Genomic DNA, 19,015 nt, shown 5'->3' with positions numbered 1-19,015 from the left:
TAAGGGGAAAGTGGACAAGGAGACTTGGTGGTGGAATAAGGAAGTCCAGGAGTGTATACAGGGAAAGAGGCTAGCTAAGAAGAAGTGGGACACTGAGAGTCTGAAGAGAGAAGACGTGAGTACAGGGAGATGCAGAGTAAGGTGAAGGTAGAGGTGGCAAAGGGCAAACAAAGAGCATATGAGGACTTGTATGCTAGGCTGGACAGTAAGGAGGGAGAGGTGGATCTGTACAGGTTGGCAAGGCAGAAGAGATAGAGATGGGAAGGATGTGCAGCAGGTTAGAGTGATTAAAGATAGAGATAGAAATGTACTGACAGATGCCAGGAGGGTGATGGGAAGATGGAAGGAGTATTTTAAGGAGTTGATAAATGAGGAAAACGAAAGAGAACAAAGAGTAGAAGAGGTGACTGTTGTGGAACAGGAAGTAGCAAATATTAGTAGAAGTGAGGTGAGAAGGGCGTTGAAGAGGATGAAGAGTGGAAAGGCTGTTGGTCCTGATGACATACCTGTGGAGGTATGGAAGTGCTTAGGAGAGGTGGCAGTAGAGTTTCTGACTAGTTTGTTTAACAAGATCTTGGAGAGTAAGTGCCGATTTTTAAGAACAAGGGAGATGTGCAGAGATGTTGCAATTACAGAGGCATAAAGCTAATGAGCCATACAATGAAGCTGTGGGAAAGAGTAGTGGAAGCTAGGTTAAGGGCAGAGGTGAGCATTTGTGAGCAGCAATATGGTTTCATGCCTAGAAAGAGTACATCAGATGCAGTATTTGCTTTGAGGATGCTGGTGGAGAAGTACAGAGAAGGTAATAAAGAGTTGCATTGTGTCTTTGTAGATTTAGAGAAGGCGTACGACAGGGTGCCGAGAGAGGAGCTGTGGTGTTGTATGAGGAAGTCTGGAGTGACAGAGAAGTATGTTAGAGTGGTGCAGGACATGTATGAGAGCTGTAAGACAGTGGTAAGATGTGCTGTAGGTGTGACAGAAGAGTTTAAGGTGGAGGTGGGTCTGCATTAAGGATCGGATCGAGTCCCTTTTTGTTTGCTCTGGTGATGGACAGGATGACAGATGAGGTAAGACAGGAGTCTCCATGGCCTATGATGTTTGCAGATGACATTGTGCTCTGTAGCGAGAGCAGGGAACAGGTGAAGGAAAATTTGGAGAGGTGGAGATATGCTCTAGAAAGCAGAGGAATTAAGCCCGCAGTAAGACGGAATACATGTGTGTGAATGAGAGGAAACCAAGAGGAACGGTAAGGATACAGGGAGCAGATGTAAAAAAGGTGCAGGATTTTAAGTACTTAGCAGCAACGGAGAGTGTGGAAAGGACGTGAAGAGGCGGGTACAGGCAGGTTGGAATGGGTGGAGAAAAGTGTCAGGTGAGTTGTGCGATAAAAGAGTATCAGCGAGAATGAAAGGAAAGGTGTACAGGACAGTGGTGAGACCAGCAATGCTCTACGGCTTAGAGACAGTGGCACTGAAGAAAGGACAGAAGGCAGAGTTGGAGGTAGCAGAGCTGAAGATGTTGAGGTTCTCTTTGGGAGTGACAAGGATGCATAGGATCAAGAATGAGTTTATCAGAGGGTCAACCCATGTTAGATGTTTTGGAGATAAAGTCAGAGAGGCCAGATTGAGGTGGTTTGGACATGTTCAGAGGAGAGATGGTGAATATATCGGTAGAAGGATGCTGAGGTTGGAACTGCCAGGCAGAAGATCTAGAGGAAGACCAAAGAGGAGATTTATGGATGCAGTGAGAGAGGACATGAAGTTAGTTGGTATGAGAGAGGAGGATGCAGAGGATAGGGTTAGATGGAGGCAGATGATTCGCTGTGGCGTCCCCTAAAAGGGAACAGCCGAAAGACAAAGAAGAAGTTCACTTACTAGTTCGCTGTCTTGCATAGCAAGACCTATGCTTCACTGATCCCATGACAGAAAGAAGTGATTTGATTGGCTCATCACATGTCGACTTTTCCTCTAAAAGACAGCATCTACATGCCGTGGTTGTTATAGTGCACATCAAAGAATACTAATTCGCCAGAATGAGTAAGCAATGGCATTAATTACATTTTGCAACATTTTGCATAAATGCTTCCTGTAATCAATACAACATTAATAATATATGGGATGCTTTTTAATGCTCTTTTTTTCATAAATAAATAAATAAATAAAATGGGCAACTTTCAGACCAGTGAATGAGAATGTAACACCTGATGTAGTTCACTCCTGTATAAATAGTTCCATTAGTCACATTTGTGTAGTCAGTGTTTTGGTTTAATAATCATCAATTGCACCAGAATGACCTATCCATATTCTGATGAAATTATAGTTTATATTATACATATATTTTGTTCTTCATAAGACTTCTAAGTGAAGTGAGGATATTAAATAATCCTCAGTCAAATGACTCTGCCAATTCGGAAGATCCTTGCAGGAATAATAACAATAAATCCAAAGGAAGTGCTTGAAGGTACAAGAAAGATACATTAATTCAGAGGCTTGATTACTTTAGATGGTAGTGGACCCCGAGATATCTCTGGCCTCAAACCATCTCTGTAATGGAAGTTGGGTTCACTTTACAGTATAACGCTTCAGTTGAAGTCAACAGCCTCTCAAAGTATAATCCCAGTGACCTCCTTACCAAACTGTCATTAAAGAGATGGTTCAAGGTCAGTGATGGCTTATGGGACACCAGCATTGGAAGTAATAAACCTTCTGATTAAGTGTCCTTTTCTTGGCACTACCCTTAAGTACTTCCTGCACCCTTAAGGACTTTCCAAACTGACAGTTATTATTATTACTCAATTACCTCAGTTTACTTATAACGTATAATCTTCTTTTTTTTTTTGAGAAATAAAAGCCCTGGTGAGAAGGAAATGACACAAAATTCTAAGTGTTATAAGTGGTAATTGTCACAGATTTTATATATATATGTATGTATAAGGTTTTTGAGCCTCCCTGATAATATTATTTTACATGATATTGCTACTTGATGCCCAGACTTTATCATATATAAATCCAACCATCTAGAAACCTCTGTAGTCGAACTCAGAACCATTGTATTTATTCCCATTTTTACAACTGTGGCAGAACCTCCGGTCAACATTCCCAAACTACAGATGATAAACCTAATCTGCATGTACAGTGAGAACATGCACACTCCTTTCACACAGACCCCAATCGAACCCAGACCCTGTAATTGAACCCGGACCCTGGAGGTGCAAGGCGACAGTGTTAACCACTATACCACTGTGCCGCCATATAAAGCTAAGCCATGTATAAATAGGAGCAGGTAGGCACTTTGCTCTTTACAGAGGACCTACAGCATTTTCTGGGCTGAATTGCTATGCACATGACATGACAGGCTCCTGGGAAATTTCTTACTGTCATATAGAGGAAACCCACCATAATTGTGTCAACAACAATGAAATCAGGAAGGAGCAAGACTGGAGGGAGCAAATGCTGTCACCTATTGGTTAAGAAATTAGATCTATTGACAGATTGGAGCTGGGTTGACACAATTTTTGTTGGGTTCCCGGGAATTGTGTTAAAAACATTGTTGAAGAGTAGATTATATAAAACATGCTGGAAGCAGGTATTCATCACATCATTGACTCAGCACTTTGCCCTGTAGGCTGAATCAAGGAAGGGTTTGTGAGTAATTTGAGATGGACCAGTACCAAGCTGGATCCTCAGAGCCCCAGGGTCTCAGTGTAATGGGAAAATAAATGGCCTCATCATGCCTGAATGAAGGCTCGTGGGCTGTGTCTGGGAAAGAGAATAATGCAGGCTATCACTCTGACAGAAAGAAGGCCCAAAGGCTCATGAAGTTAATGCAGGAGGAGAAGTGCAGTGTGGAGGTCAGACAAGAGCAAAAGTACATGCGTTTGCATACACACATACTGAACTCGTGCTTGTCTTGTTGGCTTTAGACAGACACTTTTTCAATGTTCCCACTTTGCTCCTTGTCTTATTGGCTCTTGGAAAAGTAAGAATACACATCTAGTATAGTGGAAGTGTTGTACCACTTGTGTTTTTTATTATTAAAAGATTTTCAGATTTTCTCATAATATAGAAGTCCTTGCAGTTTTTCAGTGTAATTATGTTACTAAATTTAATTTAATTTCAATTCAGTTTTATTTGTATAGCGCTTTTAACAATTGTCACTGTCGCAAAGCAGCTTTACACAATCAAAAGAATTATTTAAATGTGTCTGTGTCTAATTTAATGCTTATTGCTTTATTTAATATTACTTGGCTGGCTGGTACTACAGTCAGATGCTAAACCCAGTGCATAAAAATATGATGTGGTTTTAAACTAACTTTAAATTTCTGCCTACGTGATATTATATGTCCGTTTTCATAATTATGCAGCCAGCTGATTATGCCCAGAAGGTGAGCCCCAAAAATACATGTTTAATTGTAGAAAATAAACATTTTGAGGGGCAATTGTACCGCTTATACTGTGTAGGGTGTTGGCAGCCCAGGGTACAAGCCCCTGGATGGAGTTCCAACCCAACGCACACACACACATACCCAATCATACACTACTGTATGTGCAATTTGAAAACATGAATCAGCCTATGAAGCTCAGGGAGAACATGCAAATTATGCACACACACACACACACACACACACACACACACACACAGCCTGGAGTCAAGATTCAAAACATTATTATTATAAGCAATATTATTGTAAAAGGCAAATATTTCATCATTAATATGAGATAAAGAACACATTTGTATATATTTTAAACTGTTATCAAATCATACATGGAAATTGTTTTCTTACCCAGAAACTCACAATCCAAAATCTGCCCCTAGGGGGCACTAACTGACTGAATGCTGGCCAGAAAAACACGCTTTTCATATCCTTAATATCATTATCATGAATGCTGTTGAAGAGAAGGTGAACAGTTTACAGAGAGACTTCTGATTACATGCTCTTCAGTTTATTTGTTGCTTTTGGATTATAATTTTGGTTATTTTAGTTGTTATGTGAGTCAGCTTCAGGTTTACATCTCTGTTGATAGAAACCTATTTGTCTTAGTAGAGATGACTTAATTTGGGTGTACACACAAAACAGGAGATAAAATCATTAAATGATGAAAATGAAATACAATAAACTTGTGTAAAAAACGTTAAAAAAACAAAACAGTGTAACAAGTTTTTGCATCACTTCAGCATACAGTGTATGTTGTGTTTGTTCTCCTTGGCAACACACTGCATCATTTAATCAGTGCATTAAGAAAGAAATCTAGTAAGAATATAATCAGTTAAGAATGTTGGAAATGTTCTGTATTCATTATTCAGTGCCCAGTAAGAGTTTCATTTTAAACGCCTACTTTGAGCTTAAAGCCAGACCCTACGTAATGGTGCGACTTAAACTCAATTTCCCTGAAACATCAAGGCAGAGGAGAAACAGAAGGACATGATTACACATTCAGAGCAGACACATTCCTATCTGAATCAATCTCATATTCTAAGATAGGGAGTGTGCGTAAGACAGAGTTATCCTGCAATGATTTGATTTTTTTTTCAATAATTTGATTCCCAAGGGAAGAGAAAAGAGAAAGCTTTACAGGTTGTGTGTGTCAGAACAATCTGCGTGAGCGTATTAAGTTAACATGAAACCCATACACCAGATTAGAAAAAGAAAACCGCCCCGCAGACTAGCGAGTAATTTATATTTTCTAAACCCCATTTTACTGCCAAGTTTTTACCATTAAAGCGCACTTAAGGTGATGGACCTGCTTTGTATAAACTTTAAACCTCTTTATTATCGCTTCTGACTCAGCCCATTTTGATGAGAAAAGCTGTGAAATGCAACTATGGTTTGTGCGTGCATGTTTTAAATATTTAGTTTGTGAGGATGATGAGTTTGTTCTTACAGCGGGCTCTTCTCTGTCTACCAGGGCGGTTCCTACGACTGAAGATGTTTCGTGAGGACCATGGCTCCTGGATGACTATGTTCTTCAGCACTATCCTTTTCCTCTTCATCTTCTCTTACATCTACAATCTCTTCCTCCTCATAAATGGAGGCATGAGGTAAGCCCACATTAAGTTATTTGTATTTTGTGCTACCATGTGCCCATATTTTCTTTCATTATGTATGTCTCCGAGAACGTACTGTACCATACTGTGCAAAAGTCTTAAGCATGTGAAAGAAATTAGCTGCTTAGTTTACCGCTTAGTTTTCCTGAACATGCTGCAGAACCAGTCACAATCCTTCTGAGCACTTTGTTGCACATTCTTCTTTTTTTATGCATGTAAAACGAAGCAGCTTGCTTTTTTTTATTTTGTTTTGTTTTGTTTTGTTTTGTCTTGTCTGACCGTGATCTTTTACAAAATATACTGCTATCTCTTCTGGCTTACAGATATTTTCCTGTAAGATTTCTTTAGGTTAATAATGAAGTTATAAAATGGACATGTATAACAAAGTTTGTAGAAAAAAAAGATACAGTGTGCTTAAAACTTATACAATACTGTACAAGGACAAATCCACTAAAGGGGACACTTTGATTAACATTCCCATTTTTAGAAATTCACATGGTTACACTCTGTGCATGTCAAAAAAAGTTTCATTTTCCAGGGCTTAACAAATCCAGGTACATTTTTCCCCCTAATATGACTTCATATAACAACCGCCCCTCTCTTTTTTTGGCTTTTTGCTCGGCTTCACAGTTCTCTGGTGGGTCGTGGCACAGCAGTATCTCATTTACATAAAAACTGATGTAATAGTGTGTTTGGATGAAGAACAGAGGCTGTTTGAAGTATGAAAAAAATGCATTATGTAAGGGGGCATTTCATCTAGAGCAGTAACAGACACATTTTGGGTGAAGACATAGGTTGTTCAAATTGCACATGTTTTTAGAGCAACTCTTCCTCTGTATAGACCCTACTTGACCTAGTCTCCATTACAAGCGATGCATTTGCACTCTTCCAATGCACTACAGAATGTTTACAGAGATGACATCATTTACAAAAGTGCACAAAAGGTTGAAGAAGTTAAAAGAAGGGTAAACTAGCACTGAAGACAAACCATGCAGTGGGAGATCATTTGCAACAAAGGAGGATTCACTTCAACGATGATGCAAACACATTACTTGTGATGGAGACCATGTTAAGTAGTACCTTTGTATAAAGTATAGAACAGGAGCTACTCTACTAACATATGCAATTTGGACTACCTACAGTATGCCAGTTAATATAAAAGTTATGTCCGATTTCTCATTACTTTTGGTTGCAAATAATGCAAACAGGTGATAATTACTGTACAGACTACTTTTGTACCTACTTCTCTGCTAACGAACCTCCAAGTAGCTCAGGGGTGCAGGTGCTTGCCCTATTATCTGAAGATCGCGAGTTCGATTCCCGGGTGATGCTGTAACCTTTCACAGCCAGAGGTCTAGGGAGAGCTGATTGGCCGAGCTCTCTCAGAGGGGAGGGATGAGAGGTACTTAGTGCTCCCACATTAATCACGGCTCTACAGGACTCTGTGAGTTTCACGTCACATGGTTTTAGAGGAAACATGTGACAGTCTTTGGCCCTCTCGACTGAGTGGTAGTAGTACTGTAGCTTCATGTGTCCAGTCAAAAGTTCAGACAAACCTTCTACTTCAACAGTTTTCCTTTCTTATTGTTTGCCCCTTTATATTGTAGAACAATACTGAATTCAGCAAAACTATGCATTAACATACATGTAATTATGCAGTTATGTAAAAAGAAAACAACAGTCCTTTATGACTTAAAGAACTGATGATTGGTTTATTTGGAAAATTGCAAGAACTATAAATGCACACTATATTTAAGTGTGGTCCAAAAAACCATCAAGCACTATGATAACTGGCTCTCATGGAGATCAACCCAGGAAAGGAACACCAAAACTTACCTCTGCTGCAAGGAGAAGTTTATTTATAATTACCAGCCTCAGGAATCACTAATTAACAGCACTTCATGAACTACATGAACACTTCACAGAGCTCAATTAGCAGACACATCTTAACATCAAATGTCTGGAGGAAAGTTGCCCTCTGTATTGTTCTACAATATAAAAAAATAATACATATAAAAACACCATTTATTACATTTTTTTTTTTTTTGCAAAACATGCAAAAAGTTATCGATGATGTTTATTCTGCAGGGAAACCCATTGAATGTTCTTTACTCAGAAGCTAAGCGGCTAATGTTGTTTACTAATATGCTAAATCACCTTCTTTTTCATTTACAAACTAACAAGCAAATATTCTTTATTCATAATTAAATGAGCTGCTACAATTTACGCAAAAGCTAATCAGCTAATATTTACTACTCAGAAGCTAAGAGGTTACGGAGGGGTTCCTTAGCTAATATTCCTTACTCAAAAGCTAATCCAGTTATTTAATTTACTCAGATGCTAATCAGAATTCTTTACTAGGAGGCTTATGACTTGCTATTATTTATTCAGGAGCTAATCAGTTAATATTTTTTACTCAGAAGCTAAGCAGCTAATATTGTTTACTCTTAGCTAATCAGCTAATCTTCTTTACTCAAACTAATCAGCTAATGCTCCTTGCTTTAAGCTACTCAACTAATGTTCTTTACTCGAAAACAATTAGCTGATATTATTAACTCAGAAGCAGTTAGCTAATATTCTTTACTTAGAAGCTAATACAAGATAAAAATTCTTGGATTTATTAAAGATTTATCAAAGTGGCATTTTGTTTTCCATGTGTTACTAATAATACAACACTAAATTTTATCTGCAGTCTGTGGTCTTGAGACGTGTGATTTTTTTTCAGTGTTACCATATGGACAGGCTTTTAAATAGATGATACAGAGTCACCTCTTAAACACAGGTCTTCATTCGATCGTTTAAATATTGCAGTAGCCATTTTGGCTCCGTATCATGAAGCAAGATGTATGTGCCACTTATGGCCTGCTGTTATGCCTGAGCCATGGTTTCACACTGATGTTTTTTGTTTCCGATGTGGGAACAAACAAGGGATTCGAAGATTGAGTGTGTTCGTGACCGTTATGACCACAGTCCATCACTCCAAGGTTACTCTCAGCTGACAGAAAACACCGGTCATTAATGTGCACATGGCCTGATAGCTGTCACCATGTTGTTTTTCAACATAAAAACACACTTAATACCCTGTTGACATGGCTTATAAAATCCCTGGCTGTGTTCATTTATCACACCTAATAATGTGATATATTTTAAATACATAAAAGAACACAGCACTATAGAGATTTTAACTCAATACCTTGTTAAGATAAAGTTGTTCACTATTATTATTATTATTATTATTATTATTATTTGCTATTTCAGTAAAACACTAAAGAAGGTGACTAAATGATTTGTTTCCCATATAATTGATACAAATGCCCATTTTGTTTTTGCCTGACCAACAAATGCCATGTTGTCAAGCTGTATTTTGGTCATTTAGTGTGAATTGTGGGGTCATTCTCGTATGACCAAATAATTTCTCACACGCTCTGAACCGTGACAGTGGCATCCATCATATGCATTCACTCTGATTGGCTTAGAAACAGGAAACGTTGCACTGCATATTATCGGTCAATAAAGAATTGATCTGTGAATGCAGAATGAAATGCATGAGTAGCCAACACAGGGTCATTTTTCAAAAATGTTTCCTCTGTCTTGTGTATTTTTTTGCAGACATGAGGTAAGTACTGTACATGTGCTCATATCTTTTTGCAGTATAGTTTTGTTGAGGTTTTTACAACAGCTCAATTGAATTTAGCACAACCACTGTTATGTTTCTGGTCCCCCTGATAGTATAAAACAGTTAATTTGTTCGGCACACATGGCTGCCAAAGGGTGGTGCTATGCCACAGCAGGCAAATGTATCACGCACAATGAATGTCTCCTGCGTTGCAGAGCCTGTACTCTTTTGAACTGTTTTCCTCCTTATCCATGGTCTATTTTCTCCACCTCCCTCTTATCCTTTACTTTTTGGTTTATCCTGTCAAGCACTCAGTGAGGAATTGTTTAGCTCTGTCATAAGAAATTAATGTTTACACATGTGTAGACAGCAGACAAGTAGGAAGCCCAGCATGCTTTCTACAGGAGGTCTGTTGCAGACACGTGGGTAGTCAGCCACTGCTGAATTCTCCTACTGACGCAATCGCTTTCATGTTACTAAAATATGCTTCTCTAGTTGTATAAAAGTAAAGCAAACACTAGTCTGACTGAATACTATGATAGTATTAATAAAACTCTTTCATTTTGCTTTATTTTATTAGCCAAAAAGCAGTATTACCTGCAATAGAAAATACATATATGTATCATTACATTTTGTTAATAGTTACATGATGGTGAAGTAAGTTGATGGTCAAGTAAGCTGCTGATATACAGTAAATCAAATTCCACTTCCATTTTAATTTAGCTTAATTTTAAAAACCTGTTCTTTTCTTGGTGACCCTGTATAGTGGGATTATAAATTGTAAGGAACAAAAGTGCAGGTCAACAGAACTACAGTACCTGGAGTTAAATCAAACATGTAAATTAGAGACGTTAAACAGGCAATGGTCATCCAGTAAGTAAATACAATTAACTAGGCCATTACGGGAAAACAGGAACAAGGTCAAAAAGTGATATTACTCAGAACAACAAGGCTCAGTAGCAACTGGTATAAACAACACAGCATATATTTTGTAACCTCAGTGTGGAGGTGAGCGTAATTTTATTCCATGACTGTGAGTGTGTGTAATATATTTCAGGTTCATGAGATCAGTAATCAGGTGACAGTAAACATGAGAAAGTTTGTGATGGATGTGAGTTGATTATATAGATATAACCCGATTCATGACTGTCCTATGAGAGGTGTTCAAGCCAAACCGGTTTGCAACTTTTAATTGCGCAGAATAACAGAATATAGTTATGAGAGTAAAAACTCCCTTTATTTCTCTATACTGTATAATTCTCTGCTACACTAATGCACTAATCCCAGCGTTTGACTAGTGCTTGGATACCATTCAAGTAGAAAGTTTTTTCAGATCGGCAGAGCCATGATCGGACTGCCTGTTTCATGTCTGAAATGCTGGCCTTCAAGGAATTGCTTAAATAACCCAGACCTATGTAAATGACTTAGAGCGAGATCAGGACTGTATGGGGGAATTAGCAATAACTTCTAGCTGAGTTCCTGTAATGTGCAGGTGGTGTTCGTGAAAGATTGAGTGTATAGAGCCCACAGATAGATGCATCTTTTTTGCATGTTGGTGACAGGTTATCCATCACTTTTCAAGGGTCAGGCATTCCACTCTCTAATTGTTCATGAGAACAACTGCAGTAGACTTCGAGCCACCTCGACTGGCATCGTCATTAAAGACATATGGCCTCCATTAAAATGTTTGCACCATTTAGATGTTTTACGGTGGCTATGTGGCTTATCATCTTACTGTGTTTAAGGTCTTGTATAAATGTCAATAAATTTTACACCTACTGTACATTTACAAAAAATTTAATCACAAGTTCCATTTTAACTTGAACACAACAAATTGAAAAGTAATATATTACAGTACAGTTAATTTATATTATTCTCAGGACCTAAAAGCTAAAAGGTGTGTAACAATTTTTGTCGACCCCTGTATCCTACTGCACATGCACCAAGGCCATGGAATGGTTGTTAATTCGATGCATCGAATTTTACTTACACAGTGCTTTTAACAATCGACCTTGTCACAAAGCAGCTTAAAAAATAGCCGGATATATATTTAGATTTATCTCTAATGAGCAAGCCAGAGGCAACAATGGGAAGGAAAAACTCCTTGAGACAATGTGAAGAAGAAACTTTAAGAGGAATCAGACTCAAACGAAAACATCAGGATGACACCGAATAGTGAGAATATAAATCATTATCTTCAATGATCTAAACAGTACACTATAGAGTCAAGCAGTTGTAAAGATCCTTATTGTAAGCACCCGGGTCATTTCGGATTTCAGCAACTTTTTTTAATAGGCACATTCATTAGATTGAATGGCTGCTAGAGAGTCTTCCTGCAAGGCAATGACAAAACAGTGATAAAATTGCTAAACAACTGTAATGCTCTCACAGCACACCGCTGCCTCGCATTTAAACACTTTGTTGAGCAAAAAAAAAAAGGTGCATGTCAGATTCCAGTAGCATTCTTATGAGTGATGAGAGAACACCACAGATCGAAGCTGCAACATTAGCAAAAGGCTTTATGCCTTTTTTGTGAAAACCATGTTTTTCATCACAAAAGAAGGATCAAGACTGTGGCTACATAAATAAATCAGAATCCTGTCAAAAATACTGTATGTTATACATGATTATGCACCGTACCATAAAGGTAATATACTCAGCAAAAAAAGAAACGTCCTCTGACTTTCAACTGTTTTTACTTTGAGTAAACTTAATGTGTAAATACTTGTATGAACACTAAAAGAGTCAACACCATAAGACATAAACTAAAAATCTTTCAAAAAAGTACCAGTCAGTATCTGGTGTGGCCACCAGCTGCTTAAAGTACTGCAGTGCATCTCCTCCTCATGGACTGCCTATTGCGGACAGTCTGAGCACTGATGGAGGGATTGTGTGTTCCTGGTGTGACTCGGGCAGTTGTTGTGGCCATCCTGTACCTGTCACGCAGGTGTGATATTCGGATGTACCGATCCTGTGCAGGTGTTGTTACACGTGGTCTTCCACTGCGAGGATGATCAGCTGTCCTTCCTGTAGCGCTGTCTTAGGCGTCTCACAGTGTGGACATGGCAATTTATTGCCCTAGCCACATCAGCAGTCCTCATGCCTCCCTGCAGCATGCCTAATGCACGTTCACGCAGATGAGCAGGGACCCTGAGCATCTTTCTTTGGGTGTTTTTCACAGTCGGTAGACAAGTCTCTTTAGTGTCCAGCATTTTTAGAACTGTGACCTTAAATGCCTACTTTCTGTAAGCTGTTAAGGTCTTAACGACCATTCCACAGGTGCATGTTAATTAATTGATTATGGTAAACATTGTTTAAACCCATTACAATGAAGATCTGTAAAGTTATCTGGATTTTTACAACATTATTGTTGAAATACACAGTCCTGAAAAGGGGACGTTTCTTTTTTTGCTGAGTATATTTATATAGTATAGTACCATTGCATATACTGTATGTAACATTAACTAAATACCATACTGTTGAAACTTAAATATTGCATATAATTACGTGTTACTGTCTGGACTATAAAATACCAGTGTTAACATATCTAATATGGTACAAATATACCATGGTACAAACATACCATTTTAGATAACCGCTGAATTTTCGTAGCCACTATGGTACCCAATAAGTAACATGGTATTCACCACAGTGTTGTGGTACACACCATAGTATTAACATGATGCCCACAGTACCTATCCTGGTACTATATTAAGACCTATGGTGCCTACCACTGTAATTTTTGAAATACAATGGTAAAACTATGGTGCAGTATATTATGGGCTACACTCTAGTTTACCATAGTAAACCAGAATACATACCATAATAAAATTGCTTATGGGTCTGTATTACTGTACAAATCAGCTTGTCATACTTTTGAGGTAAATTACATTAGTTGCTGCTTTTTAGCCTAGATAATTGGATTTCCTGGCAAGCAATACAAGCAACTGGGCAAACATATGTGGAATTCATTTCCACAGTAGGCTAGCTAATGAATTTATAATTGATTCACCACTGTTTTCACGAAATAACAAAAGGGCTGTCAATCAACACCCCTGGAATTTATTTGTGTGTGTGTGTGTGGACAGTATAGTATATATATATATATATATATATATATATATATATATATATATATATATATATATATATATTACCTTTCATGTAAGCAGGTGAACAAGAAGGGAACAAAAAGACTATGTCTTATTGGAGATTTCCGGTAGTGTTACAATTATGATTATTTCACAGTTTAGCTGAAAGTTTTATTCCTTCTTAAGGTGGCAGCATACACACCGTCACAATTATTATACTGTTCCTATTTCTGTATCTTTTTGTGATTTTTTTAATGCCTGGTATTTGAATAGATATGTATGTTATTTGTTTATTGTTTACATTCTAAAGTGCATTTTCTCGTAGCATATGCATTAGATATGTATGTGTATATTTTACAGTAAGTAACTCCACGTCTGAGGTTTTGCATATACTCACTTTTAGCAATGTTGTGTGTGTGTGTCTTCCTGTCACACCTCTCTTTTGTGTGAACGTTAGGGCTGTCTGTCTCACCTGCTGTCTTTCTGCTCAGACAGCATCTGTTGCCTCTCATCTCATCTCATTGATATTCTTTTATTCTCCGTGACCTTCCAGCCCGCAGGGGTGATGGGGGAGGAACATTCACCAAGCACCCCTCAACCACCAGCGCCGAAATCAAATTTCAGCCGAAGATGCGTCCTAATGCTTTCTCTTATATTGAATAAATCACATTACTGTCACACATAAGATTGCACTATAAATGTGTGTGAGCTAGGAGAATGCTTAAACCGTTTTAAGAAATTGTAATAAGATCGTCATTGTTGTTAAAGACCAGTCAGCCGTTTGGAACAGAAGCTTTTGTTCTTCCTAATGTAGCTTTTTTTTTTTCGATTGCATAACAAAATATTAGCAGTCATCTCAAGATAAAACCCCTTTGATCGAACATTATGAAACATCAGTGTCGAGGTTTAGCCAGGGGTTAAATTAGGGCGATCACAGAGAAATGGAGCTCCCCCACCTTTTCTTTATGTGAATGACAAGTGGAGCTGTACTAAAATCGAATGAAAATGTAAATTATAGGATGGTGTAAAGGCGATAATAAGGATGTAAAACAGCTTCATACTGGTTCATATAAAATGCTTTCATTTCTTTTCAAAACTATAGAACAGTAAAGTGTAATGGAAAATGCCATTAGTCAAGGCAGTTGTTAAGTGCTGTGTTTACGTCTATGCGTTAATTTCACTACAGTAAAAATGTACTGCTTTATGTATCTTTGCTAGAAAAAGAATCAGAAAATATTTCAATGTCAAAAATTGAAAAACACTTGGGGGGGAGGGTAGTTTGGTTAGTAGACTGAATGCCCTAAAGCCAGGAAAACACATTGTCAATATTAAGTGACCTTGCACGTACATATTGTTAGAGTCTTTAGTGCCTAATCAGACCATTAGCAGAATTACTGATATGAACAATATGAACATGTCTCTCAGTGCTCAAGCTGTCACACAGCAGCACTTAGTAACTCATTCTGATTTGAGTCAGTGTCTGAGTGAACACCATCACGGGACAGTAACCTGCACTTGCTGGCTCGTTCTGTCTCTGTCCATTTGCTTGCTCACCGAGGCTGTCATATCAGTGGTGGTGGGGGGTGGGGGGGGGGCACTGAATAGTACACGCTGCTCATTGAGTAAGCTTTAGGGAAAAGAGGTCGACAAAGGAGGAGTCTTTCTCCTTTTCCTCATCTTAAGGCATCCATTATGGGCATAAATCATTTGCTAATTAAGCAGTGTTATTTAATTAAGAACGCCCAGCGCGTGGAGATCTCATTAATCACGCCCGATTTAGAGCCATGGTGCGTCTGTGCCTGGTAGAGAGAGAGAGGAATCTGCATAGACCGAGTGACACATCTGCAAGAGGGAGAAAATAAGGTGGACGGAGGAAAGGAGGAGTGAGAGGTTGAATGAGATGGGCCTGAGTGATGGCGAGGCAGAGATGATAAGGAGGGGGTTGAGGGAAGGCAGAGAAAAAAAACACTGAGAGAGAGAGAGAGACCAATGAATAGAGGAGAAACAGATGGAGAGAGAGAGAGAAAGACAGAATGGGCTTTTTACCCACTTTTCTCAGCTAGAGAAAGGAGGGCAAGGTAATGCACTAGAAGAGACATAGCTAGATTAGTCAGAATCACAGTGTTGGTTCACTCCTTTTTTTTCCTCCCACACATAAGTCACATGTGTACAGCTAGCAGAACTCATTAGTGCTTGTATTCTGTGGTTCGAAGACCACCTCCTCCAGTTCACCATCACTCACTCTGAGAGCGATATATATCAGTTTATGTCTCCCCCATGCAGGGGCAGCTAGGGGCAGAATGGGTCAAATTTAACAAGGTCACTGCCCTGAAGTGCTGAGCTTAAAACGTCTTGACCTACAAACTCTAACACCCCATCTGGTTATGGATGCTACAGTCTGTCTCTGCTCCCACTCCTAGTGCAATAGGCTAAAAATCGCCAGTGTTGTTTAACTGCTGTAAAACAGTGTTATTTTAAAGCATTGTTACACAAAATGTCATGGATAGACAACAAATTTAAACTTACCATTGAACAATTAATGGAATTGATTTGATGATTGAATAAAATTGAAATTTGATCAAGCTTTTATTTACGGCTGCACCTGATGGCTAGGCATACATGATTTTATTGTAAGACAGAAAAAAGTCACATAACATGACTGTAGTTATGATCCTAGATATAAAAGCATCTTGTGTTCAGTGTGACTGAACTGGGACCCACATTCGCTCCTCAGGACTACTTCTCCCAACAAAACATTAGCTGTGGAGCTAACTAGGCCAGTGGGCAGGGCCAAAGCAGAGGGAGGTGTGGCTCAGGAGGGGCAATTGTTATTGTGACAACGAGGGTGGGTCCCTTGGGAACACCAGATATACATACAGCTAGAGCTATACATCAAGAATGTCGGATTGTATCTGGGTGAAAAAAGTGTGTGTGTGTGTGTGTGAGTGTTGCAGTCTACAGAATCCTGAATTACAACTGAATATTCCCATCATAGTATGGTTTTAACAGCGGGTATTGTCATAAATTACATCCTTTCAACCCTGTTTGCTGTCAGTTGTAATGTTAAACATTTCCCATAAATTTCTCTGCGTGACACTTCTAAATACGGTGCACCATCCTAGTCCCGCTGGAGAAGAGCAAAAATACATCCCTCTGTTTTAATTTATTTTTAATTTGAGTTTGGTTATTTAGTGTCTAATTGCCTACCATAAATGGTGTTAAATGCGTTTCTGTTCAGTGGCTGATTGGAATTTTAAATACAGCAGGTGTCTGTGATAATGAGATATTGATATTCACACTAGGTTCATTTGGACTTCTTCAACTTTGACGTGTTCATTTTTTTTATTACATTCATTATGCAGTGCATACTTTATGCTAAGTTTCCGTTCTCCTGTAAAGAGCTTCAAGGAGCCTGGGAGGGAGAGCAAACGAGGACTTCAGAGACTTTCTGAAGCGAAAATCTATCGGGTTGATGGAAAATGTTGTTGAATGATGGTGCCGTAGCTGCACCAGGACTCCATAGAGATGGCTTTCAGTGTAGCGGAAAAGAACCTTGAGACACCACATAACTATTATAATTAGACTCTAAGTAGTTGGGATGCATTTTCACCCATCTTCATCATGCAAATTAACCAGATGGGAAGATGCCTGCCCCCTTTGAAATCAAGTGAAGGACATTTACATTAAATGTAGAGTACATTCGTGTTGTAATGCCAAGCAAAGACAAATAACCAGAAAACTTTAATTACCCTAATTCAGTTGATCTCTTCAGCATGTGAGTAGGCTTGATGAGCGAGAGCTCTGCAGCATCAGGCATCAGGCTTGAGACTGAAGAATTAGCACATGCATATTAATATGCATGGTTGGAGTCCTCTAGGCCCATGGGCTTGTGTTACAAGTGGTGTATGATGTGCTTGGACAGACTACACAGGAATATGTTCAGATTCATTTGTAATCTGGTCACGACCATGATCTATGGAGGACTCAGAATTTTTTTTTTTCACTAATGAAAAAGTGCTAAAGAGAATGACTATGCAATTGAGCAATTTCTTGTGTTGTTGAGGCGAAAGCAACAATCAGGATCTTTAATCTCCAAAATAAACCAGAACAGTTGGGTCCCCTTTCAACAGAGCCTGTGTACTAGGCCTGATTTCCATGAGCCTATATGCTGGAGGTTCTAATTAACACAAGAGCCTTAGGCAAATGCTGCTTTGTATACACATTTTGGTACAATCCCAAAAGGCTGCTAAGTTGTTGTTTAGTGAATAACCTCAACATTATGGTAATTTCTCTTTCTCCATTCTTATTACTGGTTCAACTAACTTTAATTTTCCCAATTTTGTAATGGGAACTGATACAACTGATAATATATATATATATATATATAGGTTCTTTATTTTCCTACCTATTCTGAGGCATCTGGAGATTGTGCCAGCTCCAGTAGACAAAGGCCAACCTTGCGAGGATCCTGAGGCATCCAAAGAAGGACCAGCTCCAGCTGTATTCTGCTTCATGATGGTTTGGATCTACACATGCTGCTCCTGAGCTCTCTGTCCTCTGCACCTGCTGACTCATCCCTGTGCTGAATTGGACACCATGATAACTTAGACAACTTCTATTATACTGAACTTCCAGCAGCCTAACACACATGATGTTATATAACAGTTGAGTCTGGTTCCTCTCAAGGTTTCTTCCTATTGCCACCTCACTGAGTTTTTCCTTGTCACTGTCGTCGACACCCTTGGCTTGCTCATCAGGAACAATCTCATTATTATCTAAAACATATTTTTTTATCACTAATACACACTTCCATAAATTTTTGTTTTCATTTTGTAAAGCTGCTTTGAGACAATCACCATTGTTTAAAGCAATATATATTAAATTCAATTGTATAAATATAATTGAATTTAATTAAAAATATATATATATTTATATTTAAATGTTGCTTACTGATTGACTGACTGTTTCCTACAGTATTGCTGAAATGTCAAAAGATTATGAAATGACACCCTTTTGTAGGGAGATCCTGACAGATTGGATGAAATTACTCTCCCCTTTCACTCAGATCCTTTCTAACCAGTAATGGACACCTGTATGGTAGGGCTGCACAAATTCTTGCTAAAAATGTGAATCACAATTTTTTCTCCATTGGAATTGAGATAATGATTGTCTTACACGATTCTCATTTTCAACGAAAAACATTTATTGCACTCAAGAAAAAAAAAAACAAGTGCTACAGTATGTACACAAGACCTGAGAATTG

The 19,015-nt window shown here is 38.5% G+C and overlaps 1 protein-coding gene across 1 annotated transcript in view; it reads left to right on the top strand.

The window, feature by feature from the left end:
* The window catches only part of tmem117 (transmembrane protein 117), a 60,184-nt gene that overhangs the window by 19,800 nt on the left and 21,369 nt on the right, over nucleotides 1-19,015 (top strand). Inside the window, exon 2 of the mRNA XM_053514008.1 lies at nucleotides 5,907-6,039. Coding sequence (XP_053369983.1) covers nucleotides 5,907-6,039 — 133 coding nt within the window. The remainder of the gene's footprint in view (nucleotides 1-5,906; nucleotides 6,040-19,015) is intronic.

Source organism: Clarias gariepinus, chromosome 2 (assembly GCF_024256425.1).
Source record: "Clarias gariepinus isolate MV-2021 ecotype Netherlands chromosome 2, CGAR_prim_01v2, whole genome shotgun sequence".
In the NCBI taxonomy this organism is placed as follows: Eukaryota; Metazoa; Chordata; class Actinopteri; order Siluriformes; family Clariidae; genus Clarias; species Clarias gariepinus.
This window is presented reverse-complemented; position numbering and strand designations above follow the sequence as displayed.